Genomic DNA, 26,718 nt, shown 5'->3' on the forward strand with positions numbered 1-26,718 from the left:
TATTTATAGGAACCGTGATCAGTAAAGAGATTTTGTCATGGAATCACAGAATCCTGGATTAGTTGGGGTGGGAAAGGACCTTAAAGAGCATCTCATTTCACTCCTCTACTGTTGGCAGGGACGCCTTCCATTAGACCAGGCTGCTCCAAGCCCCATCCAGCCTGGCCTTGGACATTTCCAGGGATCCAGGGGCAGCCACAGCTGCTCTGGGCACCCTCTGCCAGGGCCTCACCTCCTTCATAGGGAGGAATTTTTTCTATATATCAAACTTCAGGTTTTCCTCTTGAGTGTGAACCCATTCCCACCTGTCCTGTCACTACAGGTCCTGATGAGCAGTCCCTCTCTGGCCTCTCTGTGGCCCTTTGAGATACTGGAAGGTGCTGTGAGGTCTCCATGCAGCCTTCTCCCCTGCAGGCTGAACTTCCTCAGCTTTCCAGCTCTTCCCTTGCCCTTGAAAGATCACATCCTTTTTGATATTGTGCAGATAAGCAAAACACATAATTAAAACAATTCCTCAGCCAGCTGTTTCTGCTGCATTAACAGCAAAATAGTTGCCCTCAGGTTAGGAACAGGTAAATCTCCTCTGCTTCCTGGCATCAGGCCTTGGAGGAGCCTCGCTGAGCTGAGCTCGGCAGTGAAGTTTCAGACGTGGCATATGGTCCTGTGTGACTGTGTTTAACCTGCTGTCATGTTGAATTCAATTAGCAGCCCGTGCTGAGGCAGTGTGATAGGCTGGCTTGGTGACAGGACTGGATGTTCATTCACTCTGTGTAGCACATCTCCCACCTCCAGCATTTCTGGGTGCTGGAGCGTGGCCCTGCTGCTCCTGCAGGCTGTGGGTGCCCTCTGGCAGTGCAGGTGTGGGAGCTGAGGGGATCCTCATTTCCCCCCAGGACAAGGGGGAATGGTTTCACACTGCCAGAGGGAAGGGTTGGATTGAATACTGGGAGGAAATTGTTCCTTATGAGGTTGCCTGGAGAAGCTGGAAATGTCCCAGGCCAGGTTGGACAGGGCTTGGAGCAACCTGGGGCAGTGGAAGGTGTCCCTGCCATGGCAGGGGTGGCACTGGATGGCTTTAAGGTCCCTCCCAGCCCAGAGCGTTGGGTGATCCCCTGGTTCTGTGGTACTTGCAGATCCCCAGCAATGGCCTCTCCCAGCTCCATTGCAACATCCCTGGCAGCCCCTCAGCCCTGGCTCCCACAGGATCCCTGTGGCTGCTCCGGGCTCCTCTGGCAGGGACAGCACCGGCATCCAGAGGCAGAGCAGGGACGGGCAGTGGCTCCTCTCTGTCCTGCCCCTGGCCTGGGGGATTGGCAGGGATGCTGTGGAGCCGTGTCCCGGGGCTCGGGGGGGCTCTGCTCCTGCTGGGAATGGGTTTACTGGGCTGCTGGGAATGGGTTAACTGGGATTCTGGGAATGGGTTAACTGGGCTGCTGGAATGGGTTCTGCTCCTGCTGGAAATGGGTTCTGCTCCTGCTGGAATGGGTTAACCGGGCTCCCGGAATGGGTTCTGCTCCCCCCGGCACGGGTTAAGCGGCTGCCCGCCGGAGCCGTGGGAGTGGCGCTCCGAAGAGAGGACCCAGGGTGTGGGCTGAGTCCTCCGGAGGGAGGAACCCGAGGAACAGCTAAGCCTGGGAAAGCAGAGCCCAGCCGGATTGTGTTGGCCGAGGCTGAGCGTTTCTCTCTCAAACCACGCCTCGGCCAGGGGGTGCAGTGAGGCCGGGCTGGAGCCGCGGGTTTGGGTTTGGGGCAGGTTGGTGAAAGCGTCTGTGTGCTGTCCTGGGACATTCCTGCGCTGACAGCCCCAGGGTGCTGAGCTGGGGGTGATCCCTTCATCCCTAAAACCGTGCTGGGAGCACGTGGATCCCTTTGAGAGCTGGGGAAAAAAAATCCCGTGATCTTTTTTGTTTGGTGGTTTTTTTTTTTTTTGTGTGTGTGTATATTTTTGTAGCACAAAAATGCTGCCTGAAGAAGCACTCCAGAAGTGCCTATTTTTGTATTTTTGTACCTCTGCGCTCACCCGCTCGCCTCGCAGCTGGCTGGGTGTGTGTTAGGGCTTGAATGCAGCCTTTCCACGTGTGGCTTGGAAAATCCAGCTGTTCATTCCTGCCTCTGCTGCCGCTGCTCCCAAGTGCCACATTTCCAAGAGCAGGATGCCCATCCTGGCACAGGGGCATGGGGGCCCTGTGGGACGTTGTGGCTCTGAGGTGGGGCTGTCAGGAGAGGTGCCAAACAAGCCTTCCCTTGCAGGGGATGCTCATGGGATGCTCATGGCCCAGGGCTGGCACCTACAGTCCTGCTGTCACTTTGGGGATGTTCCAGGTTTTCCCTCCCAGTGCTGTCCCTCCCGTGAGCAGGGGCTGTGTGGCTGTTTGGGAGCAGAGGGAACCATCCAGGCATGCTGTGCAGGCAGTGCCAGCCCCTCTGTGGGGTGACAGGAGCAGGAATCCCAGCCCTGTTCCATGCCATGTGCTCCCAGCACTGTGTGTGTGCCGCATTTCCTCTCCTGGGGCTTGGAGAGCTGGGGGAGCAGCTGGAAACCACAGTGGGATGCAGAGTAGAGCCTCTAAGGAGAGCATTGCAGCCACAGTCCCTCCTCTCTGCTGTGCTTTGTACTCCCTCAGACACCTCTGCTTAAGCTGGGTTTATCACCAAAAGAGGAGAGGGACAGGGTTTTTAAGGTGGTGAGAGCATTGTCACCCCCAGACAGGTCCCAGGGGCACGGGGGACCTGGTGAAAGGCTCCGAGCTCTGGCACAGCCTGTGCAGGCAGTGTGGTGCTGCTGGCCCTCAGCAGAGTTGGGTTTCACCCCTCCCCAGATGAAAGAAAGGTTTGGAAGGCTTTGTGGAAAGAGTGAGCTTGCAAAGGAGGAGTTTGGATACGGAAAGAGCAATCAACTGGCACCTTCCATGTTTCCTATTGCTGTACCAGCTCTGGGGTCTCATGGGTTGGTGCAGGCACAGCAAAAGGGCAGCTCTTGCCTGAGACCTGATCCAGGCAATCCTGCAAAAGCATCAGCTTGGAGCATGGGCACTTGCCTTGGAGGTTGGCAGAGCTGCTGCCATCCCAGCCTCACCAGTGAGTCCAGCAGGATGCACAGTGACTCCACAGTGATTTGTGTCCCAGAACTGCCCTCACAGCTAAAAAAAAATCTTCTCCCATTCCCTAAAGCCAAACACAGCGCTCATCTGAAATATGATGCAGAGTGATTCCCTGGGAGAAGAGTTTCCATTGGAAAATATCTTGGCTCCCAGCCAGTGCTCTGTGGAGCAGTTGTGGAGGACAGCCTCTGCTGCTACCTGCGTGATTTTCTGGAAGAGGACTGCTAACATAAGCAGGGGTTGGTGGAGCCATTAGTCAGGATCCCTTCTGAGCTCCTTCACTACACAGCAAAAAGAAGATTCCCTGTCCTGCCAGACTCTGGAGACAACTGCAAATAGAGAGCCACTGCCATGGGAAGAGTGGCGTTGGCCAGAGATTCATAAGTAATGAATTAAATCTGTGCAGAGCAAAGGTTCCTATCAGAGTGTGGGAACATTATTTTACTCCTACAGAGGGAAAACATGAAGTCAGTGGCTTTATAGGCTGAGCTCTGCGACCCCTGATTGCATGGATCGGTGCAAAGGTTGGATCAGAAGTCTTAAAAAAATTACTGTAGACAAAACTGAGGTGGGAAAACAAAAGCTGGAAGAGGCCAAGGGTTAGGCTGTGTTAGTCTCTGAGTTGTGTTAAGAAAATTCGCTGTAGCTGGTATCTGTGCTGGATTGTGTTCCTGCAGCAGCGAGGAAGGGCTTTATTTAAGGACAATTAAAAGGAAAGCTGCTTCTCCTGTGTGCAGGAAAGCTGTGCAGGGCACAGCACAGATCAAGCAGCGCCCTGGAGACAAAGCTGGAGTTGTCTGGGTGGCACTCGAGGTTCTGCTGGGCTGACACAAGACAGTTGCCAAGGTTTAATTGGGAGGGAGGACACACCCTGCTTTCTGCAGGGAGTGCCAGGAGCATCACTGGCTCCTGGATCTGTGTTTTGTACAACACAATAACTTCAGCAGCCCAGCAGCCAGACCCTGAGCTCAAAGCCCTCCCTGTGCTCCCTCCTGGCACTCCCTGCACCCAGTAATTAACCATTCCTTGGAAGGCTCTGAACCATTGCTTGGAAAGCTCTGTGCCTCTCCAGTGCTTGCAGCACAGTGAACTGTCAAGGTAGCAGTGCCACTGGCCTTGGGTAGTTGAATTTCTGGTTACATGCCCAGATTGCATGTGATATAGACACAGATGTAAGTGGCATTAACTTGGGTTTGCTTTGCTTTGTGTGTAGTGCCCCGTGCTGTGCAGCCAGTGGGAATATTTCCCTCTGGCATCAGTTAATCTTCGCAGCAATTAAAGGGTTAAATACAGCTGGCCATCAGATCTCCGAAGCAAGCCAGCAGAGCCCACTGTTGTGCTCTGTGTTCCTGTGGATTAGCCAGAACACATCCAAGTCTGTGGCTTGATCCCATCACTTCTGAGGGAGCCGGGAGAGTTTGGGAATTTCTCTCCCAACACGGGAGAGTTTGGGAATTCCTCTCCCAACACCCCCTCCTGCAGGACCCACAGCTTCTCCTGAGCTAGCTCCACTCTGGCTGCTTGGGAGGGACATTCAGAGTCATCAGAGGATCTTTTCACAGAATCCCGGGATCATTTAGGTTGGAAAACACCTCTGAGCTCATTGAGTCCAACCTGTGGCCGATCCCCCTTTAGAGGATGGATCTCCTCTCACAGGTGGGTGCTCAGATCAGCACCTTTAGCTCCCTGTGCACACTGAACGCAGTTCCCCTGTTCCCCAGAGCAGGGGCAGCTCCTGGAGCTGCTGTTCCCTCTCCTGCTTGCTGTGCAGCCATGGGGGCTGTGAGCAGGGCCAGCAGGAGCTCCTGTGTGTGCCCTGGGTGCTCAGGGCAGTGCAGTGCATACCTTGGCTTGGGAGGGAGCCGAGCTACTGGGGGCAGTGTTGTCTAAGGGCTGGAACAGGGGAAAGCAGGATTCCTGCTTTTGTTTGCAGCCTGACCCTGCTGCTGCTGTGGGCTGGGCTCTCAGGATTCCTCTGCATCCCTCTGCCTGACTGAGCCATGCTCTGAGGCTTCCCTGAGTATTGTCCTGGTTGTTTGTGAGAGTTGGGTGCCTGTGGTGTGCTTCAGTGCTTGGCTGCCCTGGGTTTGTCGTTCCTGCTTGCCTGGTGCTCTGCTCATCCTCCAGTGAAACGTCCCCCAGCAGCTCCCGGGAAGGTGAATCTTCAGCCTGAGCAAGGTGAGCGTCAGGGCAGCAAAATGGAGATGTGGGCTCACTTCAACAGGTTCATTGGGACCCTTGGTCCTGCCTTCCCACCCCTGCTTGGCCTTCAGCCTCTTCTTCCTCATCCTCAGAACCAAACGCAGCCTTGTGCTGGGGGAACGTCCCCAGTGGCAGGTCCTGGAGCCAGCAGGGTCCCACTGTGCTCCCACGGCTGGAGAACCATTAATTTTGCTTTTAAAGCATCTGAAAAAGAAGCAAAGTTTCATTTTCTGCCCCAGTTGTATTTTTTGTTCAGGGCAGACCCATCAGTTCCCGAACAGAGACATCCAGCCCCGGCTGGGAGGTCAGAGCTGTGTCCTGTGCAGGGAGCAGCTCCTGAGAGCAGTGTGGCTGCATTTCAGTATTGCCAGGGGAGTTTGGGATGGCAGGGGTGGCTCCAGTCTCCTCCTGGCTGCAAACCCACTTGTGCACTTCTTGGAGTCCTAATTCTGCCTGGCTCACAGGCTGTGTGACAGTGGAATCATGGAATAACAGAATTATTAAGGCTGGAAAAACCCTCTAAGATCACTGGGTCCAAGCATTTCCCCAATCATGTCCTCAGCCATTCCTTGGACACCTCTGCACATGGTGACTCCACCACCTCCCTGGGCAGCCCCTTCCACTGCCTGACAGCCCTTTCATGAAGAAACTCTTGCTGATGTCCAACCTGAGCCTCCCCATCCTGTTTTCCAGCAGGGTGAGGCTGCAGGAGCTCCATGCCCAGGGCAGGGGAGGTGCCTGAGGTCACACAGGCTCTTTGTGTCCCAGCCCTGCCTGTTCTGAGGGGCACAGAGTGTGACAAACACGTGGGCTGGCACGTGGGGCTGCTGTGGTGTGAGGGGATGGGCTGGGGCTGCTCGTGGACCCTGCTGATCCTGGAGCATCTTCAGGGGGCTGGAGCTGCATCCCCAGTCCCGTGGGGAGCCGGGGTCCATCCTGGACCCGTGCTGGGGTTCTGGATTAATCATTAGTGCACTTAATGGGTTGTAGCTGAGAGCCAGAGCCAGCACATCACCTGAGACCCTGCACAGCAGTCAGGGGGATCAGGTGCTGGCACAGCTCTGCTGCCCAGGTCTGGGGCTCCCGGGAGGGAACGGAGGCAGTGGTTAATAGGTAGGATGGAGTTAATCATCCACTGAATTCCTCAGCTACAAGCTCTCTCCTCAGTGTTTTTTCTGGTGCTGCTGCTGGAAAGGAAATGGGGGTATGTGGAGCAAAACCACACTTAACAGCTCACAGTAGCCCTGGTGTGTGCAGGATTTCTTGCCTTGTGCTGGGGGTGGAGCTCCCCTCTGAGAGGAGAACGCTTGGAGGATCTGGTAGAGCTGAGCAGTGCTGGGGTATTTGATATTTCTGCACCTTTCCCTTTGGGTGCCTGGGCCAGGCCCTGGAGAAGGAAGTGTCTGCACTTTCACTTGCCTGACACCCAGGAAGGATCTCTATTTTTCTCACAGTAATCAATCCCCAACAACTCAGACAAAAGTGAGAAAACTTATCTTAATAAAATAGCAAGGATGCAATTACTTACAAAAGTCCAGTTCTGCCAGCTCAAACATAAGTCAACCACCTCTCATAAATCTTGAGATTAAAAAGAAACAAAAGAAGGCCCAGTGCTGGTGCCTTTTGGGTTTTGGGCCTGAACTCCCATGCAGGAGACACCTGGAAGCATCTGTATCTCACTGAGGAGATACAGAGCAATAACAGATTCCAGCAAAAGAGGAGGGAAGGAAAAAGTAGAGATTATAATTTCATGTCATGATTCCGGGAGACAAGGGAACCCACCACTTCTTTTAGGACAAAGGCTGAGTGTATTTTCTGATTCTTTTTGGGGTAAAGATGAGTGATGTAGAGCCACGTACCATGGGACCAGGTACAGGAATTTGTCACATGTGAGTGAAAAATAACCCAGTTGGTGTTAGTCATGCTGCAGAATGTGTTAGCAGTTCAACAATGGCCCTAAACACTGAGTGGGATCCAATTTAAACCCATAAAAGTGAGGAAGTCTGGACTTGGAGCCTGTTCTTCTACCTGTGTACGCAGCTGTGCGTGGAGTAGCTGTGGCATAAACGGCCCAGGATGGTGTTGGGATTTCTTTTTACTCCATTAAACAGTTGTCATTTGTTTCCAAGGGTTGGATTTTATTGCTCCTCCTGTTTCATGCAGCAGGAAATTAAAAAAAAAGCAGCCCAACACACAAGAAACAGATGCAAATTCTTATTTGCTCAAATTCGGCTGAATGTAGGAGCTGGGGCTTCAGGTTGCTTCACAAAAATGTTTTAATGTCTGATGATTCTGAATGTGATAAAAAGATGTGAAATCCATGCTCAGGCCTCTGAGGTGGTGGTCTAACCATGGTGATTCTATGATTTGCCTTTTTGTCTTACATGGGAACACCAGTCAGGAGTACAAACCCTTTCTGCAGTTACAGCCCAGGCTGAGCATGGACAAAAGATGGTTATCTTGCTTCTGGTGCCTTCCCTTCCCTCTTCCCACCCCTGGAAGGGCCCAAGGCCAGGTGGTATGGAGCTCTGAGCAGCCTGGTGTAGTGGAAGGTGTCCCTGCAGGGCAGGGCAGAGCAGACCATGGACCAGCAGCGTTATGGAGGGTTCAGTTCCTGCCCTGTGCCTTGCCTTTTCCTCAGGCACTGGTGCTGCTGCTCTCCACGCTGAGCTGAGCCGTGATGCTGGGTCCCAGCGCTCAGAGCAGTGCCTGTGTGGGTTACACAACCCCTGTGCACAGAGCCTGCTGCAGGGAGGCCAGGCAGCAGTGTCCTCTTGGATCTGAGAGGAAGAGGGGTGCTATGGAAACCTAACTTGTTGTTATTACATGGGAATGAAATTTATTATTTCGCTCTTCTGCTCTGTTTGTGATTACGCCATGCAGCAATTTTTAGCCTTGGCAAGAAGGTGGTTTAGCATCAGACCAAAGATGCAGCTTAACTCGGTGTCTGCTGCAAATCCCGGGAGCGGTGCCGTGGCTGAGAGAGCAGGGCAGATTCTCCTGCTGCTGATTTATGAGTGTCATCCTCTCGATGTTGCTGTGGTGTCCAGAGTTTACTGAGGGTGTTTACCCAGAGCTTGCAGAGTGTGTGTGGAGCTGAGGAGGGATCAGGCTGCACTTTGGTGTCCTGCTGATGCCAGCCTGCTTTGGGAGCCCCTGCAGGCCTGGGAGCAGGGCACAGAGCACTCTGCGTGCCCTGGCTCCTCGGGGCACTCTGTCTGGGCCATTGCATTTGTCTTGGCCTTGCCTTGGTGTTTCCTTGCTCTTCTTTCCCTTTTAAACAAAGCAATTTTGCTGGTGGTTTGTGTGCGCCACGAGCACCCTCTTACACAATCACCCTCGTGGCTTTCTGCGCAATAGGGAAGAGTAATTTTGTATTTAATCATTAAACTGGCACAGTCCAAGACAGGTACCTGACCCTGAAGTGGAGCATCAGCCTTGGGCTTCTGTTTTAACCAGCATGAATCAAAACAACAACAACAACAAAATCAATCTGTTTTACTGTAGGAAAAGCATCCATGGACTGTAAGGAGTGTGACTTTCTCGTTTTTAAGATGTCCCTGTGAGCTCCAGGGACATGTGCCCTGGTGGGTCTCTCATGGTTCGTTTGCCCTTTCTTGGTGAGTTTTTCACTGTGTGATGTGTGGAGACTTTGGGTGTTGGACTTACACCTGGAGTTCAGGCGAATCAACCCAGGGCTTGTGCTGGGGAGCTTTGGAAAAGCCCTGAGCTGAGGAAGATTTAAACTAATTAAGATTTCTGAGAGGAAGAATCGGTACCAGTGTCAGTCCCAGCATGTGGGGGGAGTAGGCAACAATTTAATATATTTTATATATTTAATATTGAATATATTTATATATATTCACAAATATTGACCTGGGAAGGAAATGTCTCTTGGCTGTGCAAAGAAAAAGAGAAGAACCAGCACAAACAAGGCCCATGAAGCCACCTCAGCCTTATTCTGAGTTCTGCAGAGGAATGGAGAGTTCCAACCTTGTTCTGGTCCCAGGTACAAGGGAATGGCCAACCTGGCTGGCTGAACCCCAGCCTGGGATGTCTTACCAGCCCGTGGCTGATGGACAAACCAAATGGGACTGTGGGATGTGCCCTGTCCTTGTCAATGTGATGAAGAAATCGGGGGAAAAGTGTCACAAAAACTGCAGGGAGGAGCTGCTTGCCAGAGAGGTGGAATAATGAAAGAAAAGGGGTGGCTGCAGTAGAAGGGAGAATGCTGATTGGGAATCATCAGCTGTCTGTGCCTTTCCTGCTGTAGAAGGGTGGATGGCCAGGCTGTGTATTTGTGCTGGCAGTGAGAGATCTCGGCAGTCACAGCCCTACCCTGTTTAGCTTTGCTACTATTTGCAGGAGCTGTGCCAGGACTGATTGGAATACCCCGGGCAGATGTTTAGAACATCTTTTAAAGCTGGTGGGGCTGTGGGATCAGAAACTCTCACCTGGTCTCCAGAGAAATTGGCTTTGTTTGAAAACAAGGCCCACAGTGGGATGCTGGAGTGTGTGAGGTGTTTTGTACAGCAGTGTTTAATGGGATCAGGAAAGGGATCCCTCCCAGTAGTATTTGCAGGTATTAAATCATTACAGAGATTAGCAGAGTTGCAAGACCTTTCTTTTTTTTTCCTCTAGACAGTTCATTCCACATAACAATGTTCTTATAGAAGGATTAGAGGCATTGGTGCTGTGAGAGAAGGGAACAGGCACTGTGGTGATCCTCTCTTTAAGAGATCCCTGACAGGACCTGCGGTCTGAAGTGAATGGAATGATCCTTCCTCTGATTCCTCAGAGAAAAATCACAGAATCATGGAGTGCTTTGGGCTGGACCTTAAAGACCATCTCATTCAGGGACACCTTCCTCTAGACCAGGTTGCTGCAGGCCCCGTCCAGCCTGGCCTGGGACACTCCAGCTCCGTCTGCATTGTGTTTTTTATTTGAGGGAGAGGCTCTCTTGCCCCAGGCTGACCAGAGAAGGCAGCCAGCTCCCTGTGGGAGTGGGATGTGTGTCCAGCCCCTGGCACCAGCTCTGTGCCCCTCTGGTTCCACCAGAAGCAGACTGGGGCTCCTCCCTGTAGGCTGTGGAATGGCTGCTGTGCTCTTCTCCTGTTTCTCCTGAGTCTGGGCTGAAAAAGAAGCTCTGGAGATGCTCTGTCCTTGTCCTGGAACAGGTGTGGCTTACCCACAGCTGTGGATAACCTGTGTGCCAGCTCAGGGATGAGCCCTGGCTCTGGGCTGGGGAGGGTGGATGCTCAGAGCCTGCCCTGTCCTTCCCCAGGGCACCGTGGAGGTTCTCATTGTCCCTAGGGAGGAGCACACCCGTGTTCTCAGCCCCTGGTGGCTCTTTCTGGAGCCCCACGTGTCCCCTGAGCTGTGCACGAGCCCTGTGGGGCACAGGAGGCTCTGCTGGTGCTGAAGGGCTGCACAGGAGCTGCACAGGAGCTGCACAGGAGCTGCACAGGAGCTCCTTTACAGCCAGCACAGACAAGCCCAGGAGGGCCTGACCGAGCCAGAGGTCAGAGGGAAATTGTTCTTGTTGCTCTGGACAGGTGGGGATCAGTGCAGGCCAAGGGGAAGGGTTGAGTTGAGGGGAGCAGTGCAAGCAGCTTATCTCCAAGTCAGCTGCATCTGTCCTGGATAGGCTGATGCCTTGGTTGGAGCATTCTTCCAGGGATCTGTCCTTGTGTCTCCACCCCACACCTCCAGATATGTTGCAGAGTGGAATTCTCAGCCCCTGACACTTGGCAGAACCGTGGACAATAACTCTTCTCAGGCAGATCACATTGTAGTTCTGGCTCTCTCCTATCTGGAGTTCAGGTTTTCAAAGGAATGGGTAGAACTGGATGTACAAGTCCTGCTGAGATCCAGACCCTTCCTGGCTGCGGTGTCAGGCTCGTGCCATTCCAGCTGTGTCACTGCTGAGGAGTCACTTCAATCCTTGCAGTTTTAGGGGGCTGTTGGATATTTTAGTGTACAGCACGTGGGAGTGGGTGGATCCTGGGTGGGTCTGTTGGTCAGGCTGGGTCCAGAGGAGGACATGAGCAGGCTCCTGTGCACTGGGGTCACGAGACAACCAGAAATGTGCATCACCTGCACGTGGTCTGACTTGAGATGGAATATTGGGAAGAATTGCTCCCTGTGAAGGTGTGGAGGCCTGGAAGTGTCCAGGGCCAGGCTGGATGGGGCTTGGAGCACCCTGGGTTAGTAGAAGGTGTCCTTGCCCATGGCAGGGGGTGGAACTGGATGGGCTTTGAGTTCCTTTCCCACCCAAGCCATTCCAGGATTCTGTGAGCTTTGGCAGGGGTCAGGTGGTTTTCTGTCTCCCAAAGCTGTTCTGAAGGGCTGCTGGAGGGGCAGCTGGGGCCCACCAAGCTGCTCCTTTTCCTCTGTACCTACTCTGGGCCTCTGAGCATCAGCGTTTCTGAAGCAGAAATATTCTGACTGCATCACAGAAGACTTCCTAATGCTGAAAGGAAGCAGCCCAACCACACACATTATTAATGCCAGAAACATGCGAATGGCTTTTGTACGGGAACCAGCAGCTCTATATTGGGTTCTAATTGGGTTTTGTTTTCAGAAGGAAGATATTTAAGGTTCTATACTGAACATGCTGCAAAAAGATTGAGAGCAGAGCCCTCCAACCCAAACAACCACGTTTGAAAAAGGCTGGGGGAGCTCGAATCAGGGATTAGGGGAAGCCTGTCCTTTGGCATCTTCAGACCAGGTCCTTGTGTTCCATCTGTCCCCGGCTCTGGGCTCTGCCCTGCCCTCTGATTTACAGCACTGAACATCAACCAGAGCTGCTGCTTAAGGAATTCCTCGAGTGTTTCTGTTCCAGTAGGGATTTGTGGGCCTGACTTTGAGTTATGGAGCCTTTGTGCTAGGGAGATGTTTACAACTAAACTTGGAAGCCCTTTCTCCCTTGGATTCCTGGAAACGCTGTTATCTCAACCTTCAGGAGGGACTTCTGCACAGAGACCACCCAGGACTCAGAGCTGCCTGTCACCAGAGCACCTCTGCTGGCCCTGGTCCTGCAGGGAGGCTGGAATTGGGCATGGGTTGCCCCTGGAAGGGCTGGACAGCAGAGATGGAGACATCCTCATCTGCAAAGCTTCTGCCTACATGTGTGGTGCCTTCAGCCTGGTGGACAGCAGAGTTCTGCCCTCGTTTCTGCTGGGGGAACATCCCTCCTGAGGGCCTGCAGGATTCTCCCTGCTACCACTGGACTCATTGCACTCCTTCCCTTCCTGCTGCTGGTTCAGGCTGCCAGGTGTTTCCTTCCTTCCTCCCCTGGAGATGGATCTGCATTCACTGCTCTTGGTGCTCCTGCTTTCCTTCAGAGGCTTTTAAAATTTTTATTTTGAGCATCAGTTGCATTGTTATCGTATTTGCATCCTGCCAGTTAGTGATCACTGCACGAGGAGGGGACAATGTCCCTGTTCTGTCACCTGCCCCATGGCCACACCAGGTGGGCCACCACAAACCAGTTTAACCAGAAAACCAGTTTAACCAGCAGACCTGTAGGGCCACAGTGGGAAGCAGCTCCTTTTGCTGCTGTGACAAATGCTGCTTTTCAGGGGGGATGGAGAAACACCCCTGGTCCTTGTCTCTCCTGGGATTTCCTTTAGCACAAGAAAAAATGGGACACCTGGAAGAAATGTGGTCCCCATGCCTGCCTGAAAGGGACCCCAGAGAAGGAGATGTCAGTCCCCATGGCAGCAGTGGGAGCCTGGCTCTGGCCTGGCTCTGGGCGAGGGCAGGGGAGCTGGACAGGGGGATGTGGCCAGAGCAGGATGGACAGGGGGATGTGGCCGGAGCAGAGCTGGACAGTGGGATGTGGCCGGAGCAGGATGGACAGGGGGATGTGGCCGGAGCAGAGCTGGACAGTGGGATGTGGCCAGAGCAGGATGGACAGGGGGATGTGGCCGGAGCAGAGCTGGACAGTGGGATGTGGCCGGAGCAGAGCTGGACAGTGGGATGTGGCCAGAGCAGGATGGACAGTGGGATGTGGCCGGAGCAGAGCTGGACAGTGGGATGTGGCCAGAGCAGGATGGACAGGGGATGTGGCCGGAGCAGGCTGGACAGTGGGATGTGGCCAGAGCAGGCTGGACAGGGGATGTGGCCGGAGCAGAGCTGGACAGGGGGATGTGGCCGGAGCAGAGCTGGACAGGGGATGTGGCCAGAGCAGAGCTGGACAGTGGGATGTGGCCGGAGCAGAGCTGGACAGTGGGATGTGGCCGGAGCAGAGCTGGACAGTGGGATGTGGCCGGAGCAGGCTGGACAGTGGGATGTGGCCGGAGCAGGATGGACAGGGGGATGTGGCTGGAGCAGAGCTGGACAGTGGGATGTGGCCGGAGCAGAGCTGGACAGTGGGATGTGGCCAGAGCAGAGCTGGACAGTGGGATGTGGCCGGAGCAGAGCTGGACAGGGGGATGTGGCCGGAGCAGAGCTGTGCTCCAGGCAGGAGCTGGCCCAGCGTTACATAACGCACCAGAGACACGTTCAAGTGATTAATTTGAGGCTCTGGCAGCCGCTTCCCTGTAATAATATTTTAAACATTACTTTTCCACTGGCCCCTGCCAGCGATCGTTATTTTGCGCTGTGGAGGCTGTAAAATTTCACTTCAAGGATGGGTTTCACTCCCGTTACAGAATGTGTCTGGAATGTGCAGATGTTTCCTTTGGGGAATAGGGAGCCAATGGGCTCTAGCACATCAGCCCTGCGGGGAGGACTCAACGTGCTGAGCAGCCCTATTCACAAAATCCCAAACAAACGCACACACACACAGAGCCCGTGGAGGTGCCCGGCCCTGGGCATGGAAAACCAGGCTCTGCTGGAGCTCAGGGAGGTTCTGGGCTGGGGTGGTCACAGCGGGGTCCCTCGGGGGGTCCTACACAGTCCCACACATTCCTGATTTCTGCAGGAGTTGTGCAAGCTTTGGCTGGCTGGGTGCAGATAAGGTGGCTTGGAATGATGTGGTCGCTTCCAACCCAAACCATTCCGGGTTCTGTTGGTTTTGAACTGGAAGAGGGCAGGGTTAGATGGGATACTGGGAAGAAATCCTTGACTCAGAGCATGGCGAGGCCCTGGCACAGGTTGCCCATCCCTGGAAGTGTCCAAGGCGAGGTTGGACAGGGCTTGGAGCACCCTGGGATAGTGGGGAAGGTGTTGGGATTGAAGCTGGATGAGCTTTAAGGTCCCTTTTAACCCAAACCATTCTGGGGTTCCATCATTAACCTCCCACAGGTATCCAAGGGTTGTGCATGTCAAGGACAAAGCAGCTGCTGTGCATGTGCCAGAATTAGAGAAAATGGGAAGATGGAATTTAATTGCACAAAAAATAGATTGCATGGAGAGAGGAGAAGACTGAAAATTGCTTTTTATGGAACAGCTTCAAATTAAGGAGCTTCAAATTAAGGCTGCAACCATCCCTGAGGGATATGTGGTAGGGCTGGTCCTCTTTTAATAGGATGATACAGCAGAGCATTAATTTTTTTTTACTTCTCTAAATTTCTCTTTCCTTATCATCTTCACTGCAGAGAAGGAGAGAACAAAGCATTGGGGCATCAGGTCCTTAAAGAGGAGCCCTTAAAGGGTCAGTGATGGACACAGGGAAAGCTGCAGAGGGACTTGGGAGGGCCAGGACAAGGGGGAAGCCTTCACACCAGCACAGGGAGGGTTAGGTGGGATACTGGGGAGAAATTCTTCCTGTGAGGGTGGTGTAACACTTCCAGGGCACATGTTGCCCAGAGAGGCTGTGGATGCTCAGGACTCTGCCTGTGGCATTGTGAGAGCCTGAATGAGCAGTGGAAGCTCTCACAGCACAAACAGAAAATAGATATACAAGATAGGAAAGAGAAATGTTGGTTGTGATGAGCAGGGTGGGCTCAGCTCAGGCCCATGGAACACTGATGAGCAAAAGAATCTTAAGGGAAAGTCTCTGTCCAGCAAGGCTGGGAAGAGTAAAGAGTTTTTCAAGTATTTTGGGAACTAAAGGAGTTAGATAATACTGGTCAATAGATGAACATGGTCAAATTATCAATGAAGATACAGAAAAGGCAGCACTGCTCAGTAAATATTTCTGTTTTCTATTTGGAAAAAAGCCAGGTGATGTATTTGTATCATATGAGGATGATGAAACACTTTCCACTCCAGCAGTAACCGAGGAGGATGTTAAACAGCTGCTATTAGTGTTAGACCTTCTTAAACCAGCAAGTTCAGAGATTTTGCATCCAAGAATTTTAAAAGATCTGGCTGAAGAGTCCTCTGGGCTATTAATGTTCACTTTTAATGGATTTTAGGGCCTCAGGGAGATTCCCAGCGACTGGATCAAAACAAACATGGTGCCAGTGTTAACAGAAGGTAAATGGGGTGGTACAAACGTTCATTAGCCCAATGTCCTGATTTGCTGTCCCAGAGAGAAACAATGCTGTGCCTAGCATGGCATCAGCTAAAAATTAAAGGGGATGGTGTAATTAGTGGCAGTCAACATGGAAAATCCACTTGTGGAAAAAAGATCTCCCAAACCTCTGCCTTTTAAGTAACTTTGCAGATGGAGGAGCAGAAGATGCTGACGTTGATGTAATACACATCTGATTTCTGCAAGAAGTCAGAATTTGAATTCTGAGTCAAGTTTTTGAGTTTGACTCAATGTCACATGTATTTGTGACATTGGGATGAAAAAAGGCAACACTACAGATGTTAAAGGGATTAAACATTGGCTTCAGAATGTTTCATAGAAGGATAGACTTGACCCAAAGGATTGTTTGGGTTGGAAAACACCTCAAGGCCGTCCAGTTCCAACCCCCTGCCATGGGGAGGGACACTTCCCACGAGATCAGTTTGCTGCAACCCAAACCTTTCAGTGATTCTCAGTCTTTATGTGGGATGGGAACATCCTCTGGAAGGCTGGGATCTGCCTGCTGGGGCTTGGGCAGGAACAGGAGTGTGGAACCTGTGTGGAACGAGATGATTTGCAGGGTTTGAGCTGTTGGGATGAGCCATGGAGAGCAGCCCTGGGTTGTGCTGCAGCTGTGGTTGGTGTCAGAACGTGCTGCTCTTTTTGCTTTTTGCTCCCAGCCCTGCTGCTCTGGGGGTTTTCTGTCACAGCAGTGGCTCTGAACCCAGGGCTGTGCTCAGCAGCCCACAGCAGCACCAAAGTTTACTTTGGGCTGTTTTTAAACATATCAAGTACTAATCTGACGGCCCCAAATCCATGAGTTTTCCCTCTGGGAGGAAGAAAGTAAATCAGGAGGCTCATCAGCTCTCCAGCACAGGCTGTGCTGCAAAATCCTGCTCAGAGTTGGTCTCCATCAGTGCCAATGCTCTGCCAGGACCTGAGTGGGTTTTCCTTTCTTCTTGTCCTTTTCTCCATCTTTAGGGAACATTCCATGCTCGAGCTGAGGGATGTTGGTGAGAGCCTGAAAAGGGGAGCCTCTTAAATAAAATGTTGTTGATAAAACATACTGGAGATGAAAATCAAGTGACAGACTGGGCTAAAATAGACACAAAACTGTTTTTCCTCAGCAGCCACCCAGGAACCTGGAAAACTTGGAGGTGTTGGAGGGGGCTGTTAGCTGAAGGTTGGACAGATTGGGACTGTCAGCTGTGAAGGGAAAGGGTTGAGGAGTGTTACTGCCCTGGGAAGGGACAGAGCAGGTCTGGGGACAGGGACAATGGGAGGTTGTGTCCGTGTCAGCACTGGGGCAGGTCCTGGCAGGTCAGTGTGGAGCCAGGCTGGTGCCATCCCCATCCGTGTGCTCCATGTGCCTGCAGGAGGTACAGGTGGGGAATTTGGGAGCAGGACGTGGAGCTCAGACTTTGCAAAGGACCCAGGAGGAAATGGCCAAAACCCTTTTTCATGTGGTCTGCTCAGCTCTGTGTGGTGACACCGTCCCTCAGCCACCCCGGGGCTTTGCCATGAGACATTCCTGTGTTTCTGGATCCCGTGTGCCCTCTGTGTGTCTGCTGTACCTGCCATGAGAGGCTTTGCTGCTGTTTCTCCTCAGTCCTTTGTGAGCTCCAGGGCTTGGAGCACCCTGGGCTCGTGGAAGGTGTCCATGCCTGTGGCAGGAGTGGAACTGGCTAATCCTGAAGGTCCCTTCCCACCTAAAGCCTTGCAGGATTCCTGATCCCTGTGAGGGCTGTCTTTTGCTGCCTGCGCTTTGTTTTCCCTTTGTTTGTGCTGCTGGTGCCTGACAACTACTGACTGCTCTGTGCGAGGAATGGGAGAGTTATTTCCCAGCTGTTTGAAGAAATGCCTTTTGATCTGATGCTGCCTTATCAGTCTCACATTCTCTCAGCTGGGCTGTGCTCTGAGCTCAGCTCAGAAGGGGCAGGAAGGGTTTTACAGGTCTCCCTGGGTTTTGGAGGCTCAGGCAGTCCCTGGATTGTGGATCTCATTCTGTGTCAGTGATGCCAAAATTGTTCCCCTGTTCCTTTTGGGGTACAAAACCCAGATACCCCAGAGGGTTTCCAAGGAACAGCCCATTCAGACTTTACCAGTGTTTGCAGATGGGATGTGTGCTTTGGAGAAGATTCCTGGAGTTCTCCATGTCCCTTTGGCTCCAGCTGCCCTGTCAGCTCAGTGTCACATCCCTGTGACCAGTCCAGCATTATCCTGAGCCCCCTGCATCCTGTGAGCCCTGCCTGTGGCTCCTTTCCTGTGGACTGCAGAATTTACGGTGCTAGGGCCAAATGGAATTGGGGTTTTAGTGTTTCTCACACCCCTAGAGGACAGCTGTCCAAGGAAAAGGCTCACTTACAAAATAAATACAAATTGAGTCGTAAAAAAACCAGGATGCGAAGATTATCTATGCCATTCCCTGTCCCAGTGGTGAGTTAATATCAGTGATACCTAAACACTTACTGAAAACTCTTCACTTTGTGTGAGGAAGATTAAGCACTGAGTGGCTCAGCTGGGTAATCCCTAAATTACAGCTTCCAGAGGGCTCCCTTTTTTATGGTAAAATCAAATGTTCCTGGGCTCCCAGCAGGCTGGTTTGGAGACGTGCTGGGTTCTCAGGAGGGCAGAGCTGGGCACTGGGGTTGCTGTGTGCTGGCACACAGGGCACAGGCCGTGGGAGCAGATGGGCTTTGGGGGAAGAAGTGGGACCTGCATGGAAAGCAGTTGGCTTTGGGCTGTGCCACGTGTGCTAGGAAGATAGTTGGATTTATCACATCTTTGGTTGCTCTGCAGACTTTCCGTGAGGCAGATGAGTGTTTGCAGGGCTGACATTTCCCTGGCTGGAGCTGCAGACAGCTCGTTTACGCGCGGCGCTAATTGCGGACGGCAGCTCCATTGCAGTGTTTGGGTTCTGGGGCTCTCTGCTCTTCCCATCCTCGCCCTGCTGTCACAGGGCTGGCTGTGCCTGAGCGCTCTCCTTGTTTTGTGCCACGTGAAGCCAGCCCTTGGCAGTGAGGGCAGGAGCAGGGCTGGTGCCAGCTGTGATCAGTGCCAGCTCCCGGTCCCTCAGAGGGTGGGAGGGACCTCTCAGAACGGCGCCATCCCTCTGTCCCCCTCCCTGTCCCCTTCCTGGCCTCCCCAAGCTCCCCTGGTGATGCCCCAGTGCCCCCCTCACCTTTGGCTCTGTTGTTTGGGTGTTGGGGATGCAGGGATCGGCTCATGGTGAGGATGACTTGGAAGGAGCTGAGCTGCAGGTCCTGGCTTTGGGATCCCCCTGGGCAGGGAGAGGGATGGAGCACAGGGTGCCATGGCTGCAGGACAGCCCTGCCACAGCCTGACGTCCTGCCTGAGGTCACACATGCCCTGTGTTCCAGGCTCCATCCCTGCTCTTCTCCACAGCCTTATTTGGGAAGGTCTGCGGGGAGCTGCTGCCTGCAGGGCTCTGAGGAGCTGCTCCTGGAGCACAGCTGCTCTGCAGACAGCTCCCACCTGCAGGGAGCCCTTCTCCTGACCCTGCTGGGGCTGCCCTGGCCGTGCTGTGAATGCTCCATCCATGGCTGGGATGCCCTGGCCATGACAGGGGTGCCCTGGCTATTGTCTGGGTGTTCTGGCTGTGGCAGGGGTGCCATGGCCAAGGTTGACATGCCCTGGTTGTGGTTGGGATGTCCTGGTTGTGCTTGGGATGCCCTGGTTGTGGCTGGGATGTCCTGGGTGTGGTTGAGATGCCCTGGCTGTGCTTGGGATGCTCTGGTTGTGGCTGGGATGCCCTGGCCATGACAGGGATGCCTTGGCTGTTGTGAGGATGTTCTGGCTGTGGCTGGGATGCCCTGGCAGTGGCAGGGGTGCCCTGGGTGTGATTGGGATGCCCTGGCAGTGGCAGGGATGCCATAGCTGTGCATCCTGCAGTGTTTGCAGCCTCACCTCGTGTGTAGGAGGGACTGTGTCCCCTGGGGTGCCCCAAGCCCTCAGCTCAGTCTTTCCCTGCTGCTCAGAGCACAGGCTCTCACTGCCCCTTTCCTGAGCTGTGAAGAGCTGGCAGGATTTACTCCAGCCTTGGTTTACTCCTGCAGGTCCAAGAGTTTTGTTGTGCTGGCGCTCAGGGAGAGCCTTGAGCAGGGTGAGGCAGGGCTGGGAGGTGAGGGAGCAGCTCAGGGAGCCCTTGGTGATGGAGTGACCTGCTCGTGGTCCTGCAGGAGCTGGGAGAGACCCCTGGCTCTGCTCCTGGCCCTGCTGCCCTGTGAGGTGCTTTGGGAGGGCTCTGCTCTCTTCAGGAGAGCGCAGGGTGAGCAGAACATGGCACAGATGCTCCTCTTGCATTTCCTATCAGCAATCAGGATTTTGCTGTAGGGAGAAAAACATTCCGTTTTTAGATGAATTCTTGTGAAAAAGTTTTTGGGGGCAAATTCCTCAGAGAGAGGCAAGGACTCGGGCCAGCGTTTGAAACTCATAAATGCAAAATGCACAAATAGATTGTCCTGGTGCTGTGAGAGCCTCAGGGAGAGGAGGGTGCTCACAGGGAAAGGCCCCTCTTGGTGCTGTGTGATGGTGTTCACAGGGGTTCTTGGATGAGGGAAGAGACGAAGATCTGACTCCATGTGTCAGAAGGCTGATTTATTATTTTATGATATATATTACATTAGAACTATGCTAAAAGAATAGAGGAAAAGGTTTCCTCAGAAGGCTGGCTAAGAATAGAATCAGAAAGAATGACAATAAAGGTTCTGTCTCGGACAGAGAGTCTGAGCCAGCTGACTGTGATTGGCCATTAATTAGAAACAACCACATGAGACCAATCACAGATGAACCTGTTGCATTCCACAGCAGCAGATAACCATTGGTTACATTTTGTTCCTGAGGCCTCTCACCTTCTCAGGAGGCAAAATCCTAAGGAAAGGATTTTTCCATGAAAAGATGTCTGCGACAGTGCTGAGCTGCAGCTCTCGGGTGATGTGTGGTGCAGCTGGAATCCTTTTGCCTTGGAAAATCCCTGCTTCAGCATGAAACCATAACTGGGGGTGAAGATGTCCTTGTGCCATTTCCCTCCTGCCTGTGTTGGAAGGCAGAGAGCTCCTGGTGCAGGAGAGCTGTGAGGCTGTTCCTGCCAGGCAGAGTGTCCCTGCCCCTCCTGCAGGAGCACAGCATTGCTCCCTGTGCCCAGCACACAGGAAAATCCCTGCTTTTCCAGATTTCCAGAGCCATTTGTGGAAATAATCTCTCTCATCACCTCTGCACACCAGTGCTGCTGCTTCTGCAGTGCTTCCTCGGAGAGGTGCAAGCCAAAAGACGAAGCAAAAAAAGGAATCTGATCAGCAAAAACCTGTAATTTTTCCTGGCTCAGGCAGGCAAAAGCACACCGAGTTTTTCCTGCTCTTTTCTGGAAAGCCTGTTCTGTGTGTCAGGCAGGATCAGCTCCGTGCTGCCTTTTGTTCCTGGAGACAGGCGAGTGTTTGCCATGGCAACCTGGGAGGCAGCCCTGGGGCTCTGCAGGGCATCTCTGGGCAGTCTGTGGCTCTGCCAGGCCATGGAAGGCTCTGGAAGCTCTGGGCTTTGCTGTGCCTCACCAGCCATCCCACGTGTCCCTGTGTCCCTTGTTCTCACTGCTCACAGGGTGTGGAGTGGTGCAGCCTGGCTTCTCACACAGTGCTGGAGTGGTTTGGGTTCAGAGGGACCTTAAATCCCACCCAGTGCCCCCCTGCCGTGGCAGGGACACCTTCCACTGTCCCAGGCTGCCCCAAGCCTTGTCCAGCCTGGCCTGGGACACTGCCAGGGATCCAGGGGCACCACAGCTGCGTGGTGGGGTAAGAAATGGGAGCAGTGCTGGGAGCTGTGTTCCCTCTGGGGCTCTGCTGCCCCAGCCCCGGCCCTGCTGAGCTCTCAGACCTGGAGCCCCGGCCCTGCTGAGCTCTCAGACCTGGGGCTGCTCTCCTGGGCCCTGCTGAGCTCTCAGACCTGGAGCCCCGGCCCTGCTGAGCTCTCAGACCTGGGGCTGCTCTCCTGGGCCCTGCTCTGCCCCAGCCATGGGCTCCTCTCGCTCAGACGTTCTCCGTCTCTGGATGCTTTTCCCATTACTGTTCTGGCAGGGCTCCCTGCACCAGAGGGGCTGGGGAAGTTCTGCCCTGCCTCTGCCTCCCTCCCTTTTTGTGAGATGGAGGCAGAGCCCACAAATGACATAATGAGAGCATGACATCAGCCTTGGCAGCGGGGCCGCCCGTGCTCTGCTGAACATTTTGTGTTCCATGGAGTGAGGGAGCAAACAGCAGTGCCCAAACCCAGCCTGGCCACAGCAGTGGGCAGGAATAACCCCTGGGCTGGCACTGAGGGGCTCCTGGGCATCACTGAGATGGAGGGGGTGGCACTGAGCCCTCCTGCTGCCTCCTGCCGCCCTCCATCCTCTCGTTCCCTCCCTCCTCCATTGGCTCTGCTGCGGGGCAGCCGCTGAGAAAGGAGCCAGTTCTTGGTGCTTTTCCCCCAGAATTCCCCCAGAATTCCCCAAGGCCACGGGCAGCAGGTCGGGCTGGTGCTGTGTGTGCTGGATCCACCCTCAGCCCCTCTGGGGTATGACAGCTCAGGGATGCACCCAGCAGCACACAGCGAGTTCTGGCAGGGCTGGGATGGAGCTGAAGGCTCCCAAGGCTCAGGCTGACGCCCTCATTACTGAATATTCCCTTCTTTCCCAAAGCTTCACCTTCCTCACTAAACCACCTCCCTTTTCCAGAGTGTTTGAATCTCTCCCTTAGCTGGGCTGGGAGGTGGAGTGTGGCAGTGTGGGGAGCTCTCAGTGACACCCTTGGAGCCCTGTGCTGTAGCTTGGTGAGTTCTGGTGCCCCGTGTGCCACAGAATGACATGACATGGCTCCATTTTGCAGGACTGATCAGCTGTGGCTCGTGGCTGCCCTTTTCCAGGAGGCACAGCGTGTTCCCCAAGCCCCCTGAGCCACAGGAAAGGACATTTTCCCTTCTCCTCATGAGGAGGGCGTCAGGCTGTGTGTGCAGGGAATGTCAATGGAGAGCCTTGTTTGCTGCTGGCTCCAGCTCTGCCTTGAACCTGCTCTGAATTTCCTCTGGCCTGGCAGTGGGCTGGGAAAACACAGTCGTGGCAGTTTGGGAGCTCTGTCCCGCAGCCTTGCCTTGCCTTTTATTGCTCACGGTTTCCTGGTTCGTTTTATTCTCTGCAGCCCTGCTTGCTTCCCAGGCACCTCTCCCGTGCCAGGGAGGCACAATGATGGATGATTTTCCATGCCTGGTCCTGTCCTGCCACCAGCAGCTCTGCTTCCCTCTGCACCCAGCAGGTCAGGGAGCCTGAAAACTGAGGGGTTTTATAGCAGTTCCTCATGGGATCATGAGGGCAAGGAAACAGCAGGGGAGTTGCCCTGGTTTGTGGGTGCCAGGGGGTGCCAGCCTGGCGTGGAGGGAGCTCTGCAGGGTCTGGAGACAAGGGCTGGGGATCCCTGGGCAGCATCTGAGCTGCAGTGACAGTGTCAGGGTTTGGGTCAATTGCAGCCTCTGGGGCTGAGCCCAGCTCTTCCTTGGGAGATCTCTGCACGCTGGGCTGTGGGTCAGGGTGGTCTTAAATAAAATGTTGGTAAAACATACTGGAAATGAAAATCAAGTGACAGACAGGGCTAAAATAGACAGAAAACTGTTTTTCCTCAGCAACCACCCGATGTAGCAGGAAAACTGGAGGTGTTGCAGGGCTGTTAGCCTGATGGCTCTTACCAGCAGACAAAGGGCAGCAGTGAAGGGGAAAGGTTTAGCGCTGTTACCAGCCCTGGGAGCGACAGGCAGGTCTGCATGATAGCTCCGCTCATCACTGGACAGCACTGATCACCAGCACTGATCATCACTGATGAGCTCATCACACCTGATGTCAGCAGGGAATGGAGGATGTGCAGGATGCCAGCCTGATGTCTCCTTTACCAGCAGACAAAGGGCAGCAAGGCGCAGCAGCCCTGTCCAGCTGTGAGCCACAGCAGTGCTGGCTCCCCAAGGACAGGTTCCCAGTGTCTGACACCTTCCCCAGCCCCCTGTTTTTGTAGCAAGGAGCACCTTGGTTGGGCGTGGGCGGGGGGGGGTTTTTTGTAGCGCGAATGGTTTGTTTTGGAGGTTTTGCTTGTCTGGGCGAGGAGCAGGAAGGCATCTGAGCTGGAGCTCCCATTTCCTTCCCTTGGACTTGAGGTGCTGCCTACAAACCAAATGGGAGACTTCCAGGTATTTCAGAGGAGAAGGGGAATATTTGCACTGCTCTGCCTGTAGGGTGGCTGTTGGAAGTCTGGTCCTTCCCCACAGAGGTGCAGCAGGGACAGAGGGGTTCAGGGTACAGAAATACTCAGGGGAGGTGGAGCAGGGCCATGCTCAGAGAGGGTCTGTCCTGACTGGAGCACCTGGGTTCCAGTCCCAGCTGTCTCACTCATCTTCAATGGGAGAGCTGGAAGCAGGTTTGGGGTGGCTTTGCTGTCCCCTGTGCAGAGTGGGGCTCAGCCAGGGAGGCTCTGTGCCCCAGCACTGCTGTCCCAGCTGCTCTGATCGCTGGTGTGATCCAATATTTTTATTAATGTCCTTTTCCTAATGTATTTACTGAGCTGGTATTTTGCACATTTCTTGGACTTCTGTATTGGAGTTGCTGGTGAACTCTTCTGAATCCACTCTCAGCTTGGCAAATAACTCCCAGACAGCAAAACCAGGGAAAATAAACCTTTTAAAGAGCCATCCATCCCTGTCACTTATCCCCAGTTTCCTGGAATCGCACGTCATTTTCCTGCCAGTTTGGCAGAATTATTTTCATTTGGATAAATGAAATTTAAATGTCAGATCAAACAAAAAAAAAAATTGATTAAGGGGTAGGAATAACAGCTGAGACAGCCAGGAGAAGAGAGAGGAGGTGTTTGTAGGAAAAAAGGTGAGGAAGGAGTATGGCAAAGTGTGTCCAGCCCTGTCCTCTCCTGGGAGAGCTCAGCCAGAAACCCCTGAAGGGTGAGAACCATCCCATGGGCTTGGAGGAAGGGTTTTGATGCTGCTCAAAGGAAGTTTAGGCCAAAGGAGATTTTCTGAAAATGAATAATGAAGTTTATTGGGAACAAGTGGAGACTGATGAGCGAAACTTTCACTTCTCTGAGTGACATTTAAATGTGGGGAGGAAGGTGATGGGTGAGGAGAGAGCTGGGCTGGACAGGGACACTTTGCTTTGGAAGAGCTGAAGGCTCTTGGTGTTACTGGGAGATTTTTTAAGCAGTGTTCCTTTTAGAATGACAGTCTGTCCTGATTTCAAACGGGAAAATATTCTTTATTGCTGCTTTTTCTTCCATTTTAAGCTTTTCCAAAGAGAGACAAAAAGATGTTTAAAACGTGGAGTTGACGCATCAATTGTGTAATTACTGATCAGGGCTTTGGCACGACAAACACACTTGGAAGTTCATCATAAATTTTGCTCTGAGTTAATTACTACTTGAGTCTAAAGTACTTCTTAATGACTTCTTTGAACATAGATTAGACTTGAATGTCTTTTAAGAGGATGCATCACATTCAGTAGCACGTGTGGCATGGTGTAATCGCTCCAGGTGTGCTGCAGAGTGGGGGCACATCCTGAGGCTCCTGATCTCTTCTTGCAGGTTATGTGAGCAGCAAATGCTTTATGGTTTTGGGAAAGGTGTTTTCTTTGGCTGGGAAAAATGTTCTACCTTCAATACATCCCTTTTCCAGTCAGGATTCTGGCTGGGGTTTGGAGAGAGGCTCTTCTGAGGTCTGGTCATGGAGGTGTGACAAAACAGGGTTGAACGAAGGCTGAAAATGGATTTTTTTTCTTTCCCTAGGAATCTTTCCAATAGCAGGATCAGTGGTTTAGATGTTGAGCTATTCAGAAGCCTGACTTCTCTGGCAAAGCTGTAAGTACTTGCTGTTCCCCCCAGTCCTCCCAGTGCCCCCCAGCGCGCTGAGCTGGGCTCTGGCTCGTGTTGCACTGGTTTGCTTTGTTCTTGCCCCACCTCATCTCCCCAGCCCCACGTGCTCCTGTCCATGGGCTCCTTCCCTGAGGCCTTGAGCTGCTCACTCCAGTGATTTGGGAATTATTGGCATTTGGAGCTGGGCAGGGTTTGACCCTCTGTGCTGCTGGATGGAGAGGAGCTCAAGGCCAGAGAAGGACAATTATCACAAGATGTCTGTTGGTACTGGAAGGGACCTTAAAGACCTTAAAGTTCAACTTCCACTACCCTGGATTGCTTCCAGCCCCGTCCAGCCTGGCCTTGGGCACTGCCAGGGATCCAGGGGCAGCCAGAGCTGCTCTGGGCACCCTGTGCCAGGGCCCGCCCACCCTCACAGGGAAAAGCTGCACTGACAAGGAAATTGCTTCTAACATGAATTTTTCTCTCTTTTACAGAGATATAAGCCACAACCAGATTTCTACATTAGAAGATGGAATATTTGATAATTTATTTAATTTAAGTGAAATGTAAGTTCATCTTTGTTTCCCAGTTCTTTATTTAGACCTTTCCTTGAAACATCCCTTCCTTTCCTGCTGGGGTGGGAGGCTGTGCTGACTTGGAGAGATATTGGGCAGGTGGCCACCCAAGCAGCTGCTTTTTGGGGTGTCTCCAGTTCCTTTCTCAATCTGTTGGGTCCTGTTGTCCATCAGTCCTGACCTCCTCCTGCTCTCTGCCTCTGTCTCCTGGTATCTCCAACCTCTGCTGTTGCCTTCTTGTCTTCCTGGCTTCTCTCCCACACCAGCTCTGCTGAGGTTCTTGTCTCTGCCCATGGTCGCACTGTCCTGTTTGCATGGTCACACCTTGGGCCTGGAGCATCCAGTGATTCCTGCAGCATGGTAGGTCCTGACTGACGTGTCCAAGTCACTCGAAGAGGTTGTCCTTAAGTGATTTGAGTTTTCAGATGCCCTGCTGGCATCAGCTCCACACACAGCTCCAGCTCTGTCCTGCTCACAGCTGAGTGCCAGAGGCTGTGACTTGGATCAAGCTTCGCTGCAATTAAAGTTTCCCTCTTTTCATTGAGCTGCCACAT

At 53.2% G+C, this 26,718-nt stretch overlaps 1 protein-coding gene across 1 annotated transcript in view; it reads left to right on the forward strand.

Annotated features, from left to right (window-relative positions):
* The window catches only part of PKD1 (polycystin 1, transient receptor potential channel interacting), an 80,080-nt gene that overhangs the window by 5,154 nt on the left and 48,208 nt on the right, over positions 1-26,718 (forward strand). Inside the window, 2 exon segments of the mRNA XM_030957948.1 lie at positions 25,521-25,592; positions 26,084-26,155. Coding sequence (XP_030813808.1) covers positions 25,521-25,592; positions 26,084-26,155 — 144 coding nt within the window.

This window comes from Camarhynchus parvulus, chromosome 14 (genome assembly GCF_901933205.1).
Source record: "Camarhynchus parvulus chromosome 14, STF_HiC, whole genome shotgun sequence".
Classification (NCBI taxonomy): domain Eukaryota; kingdom Metazoa; phylum Chordata; class Aves; order Passeriformes; family Thraupidae; genus Camarhynchus; species Camarhynchus parvulus.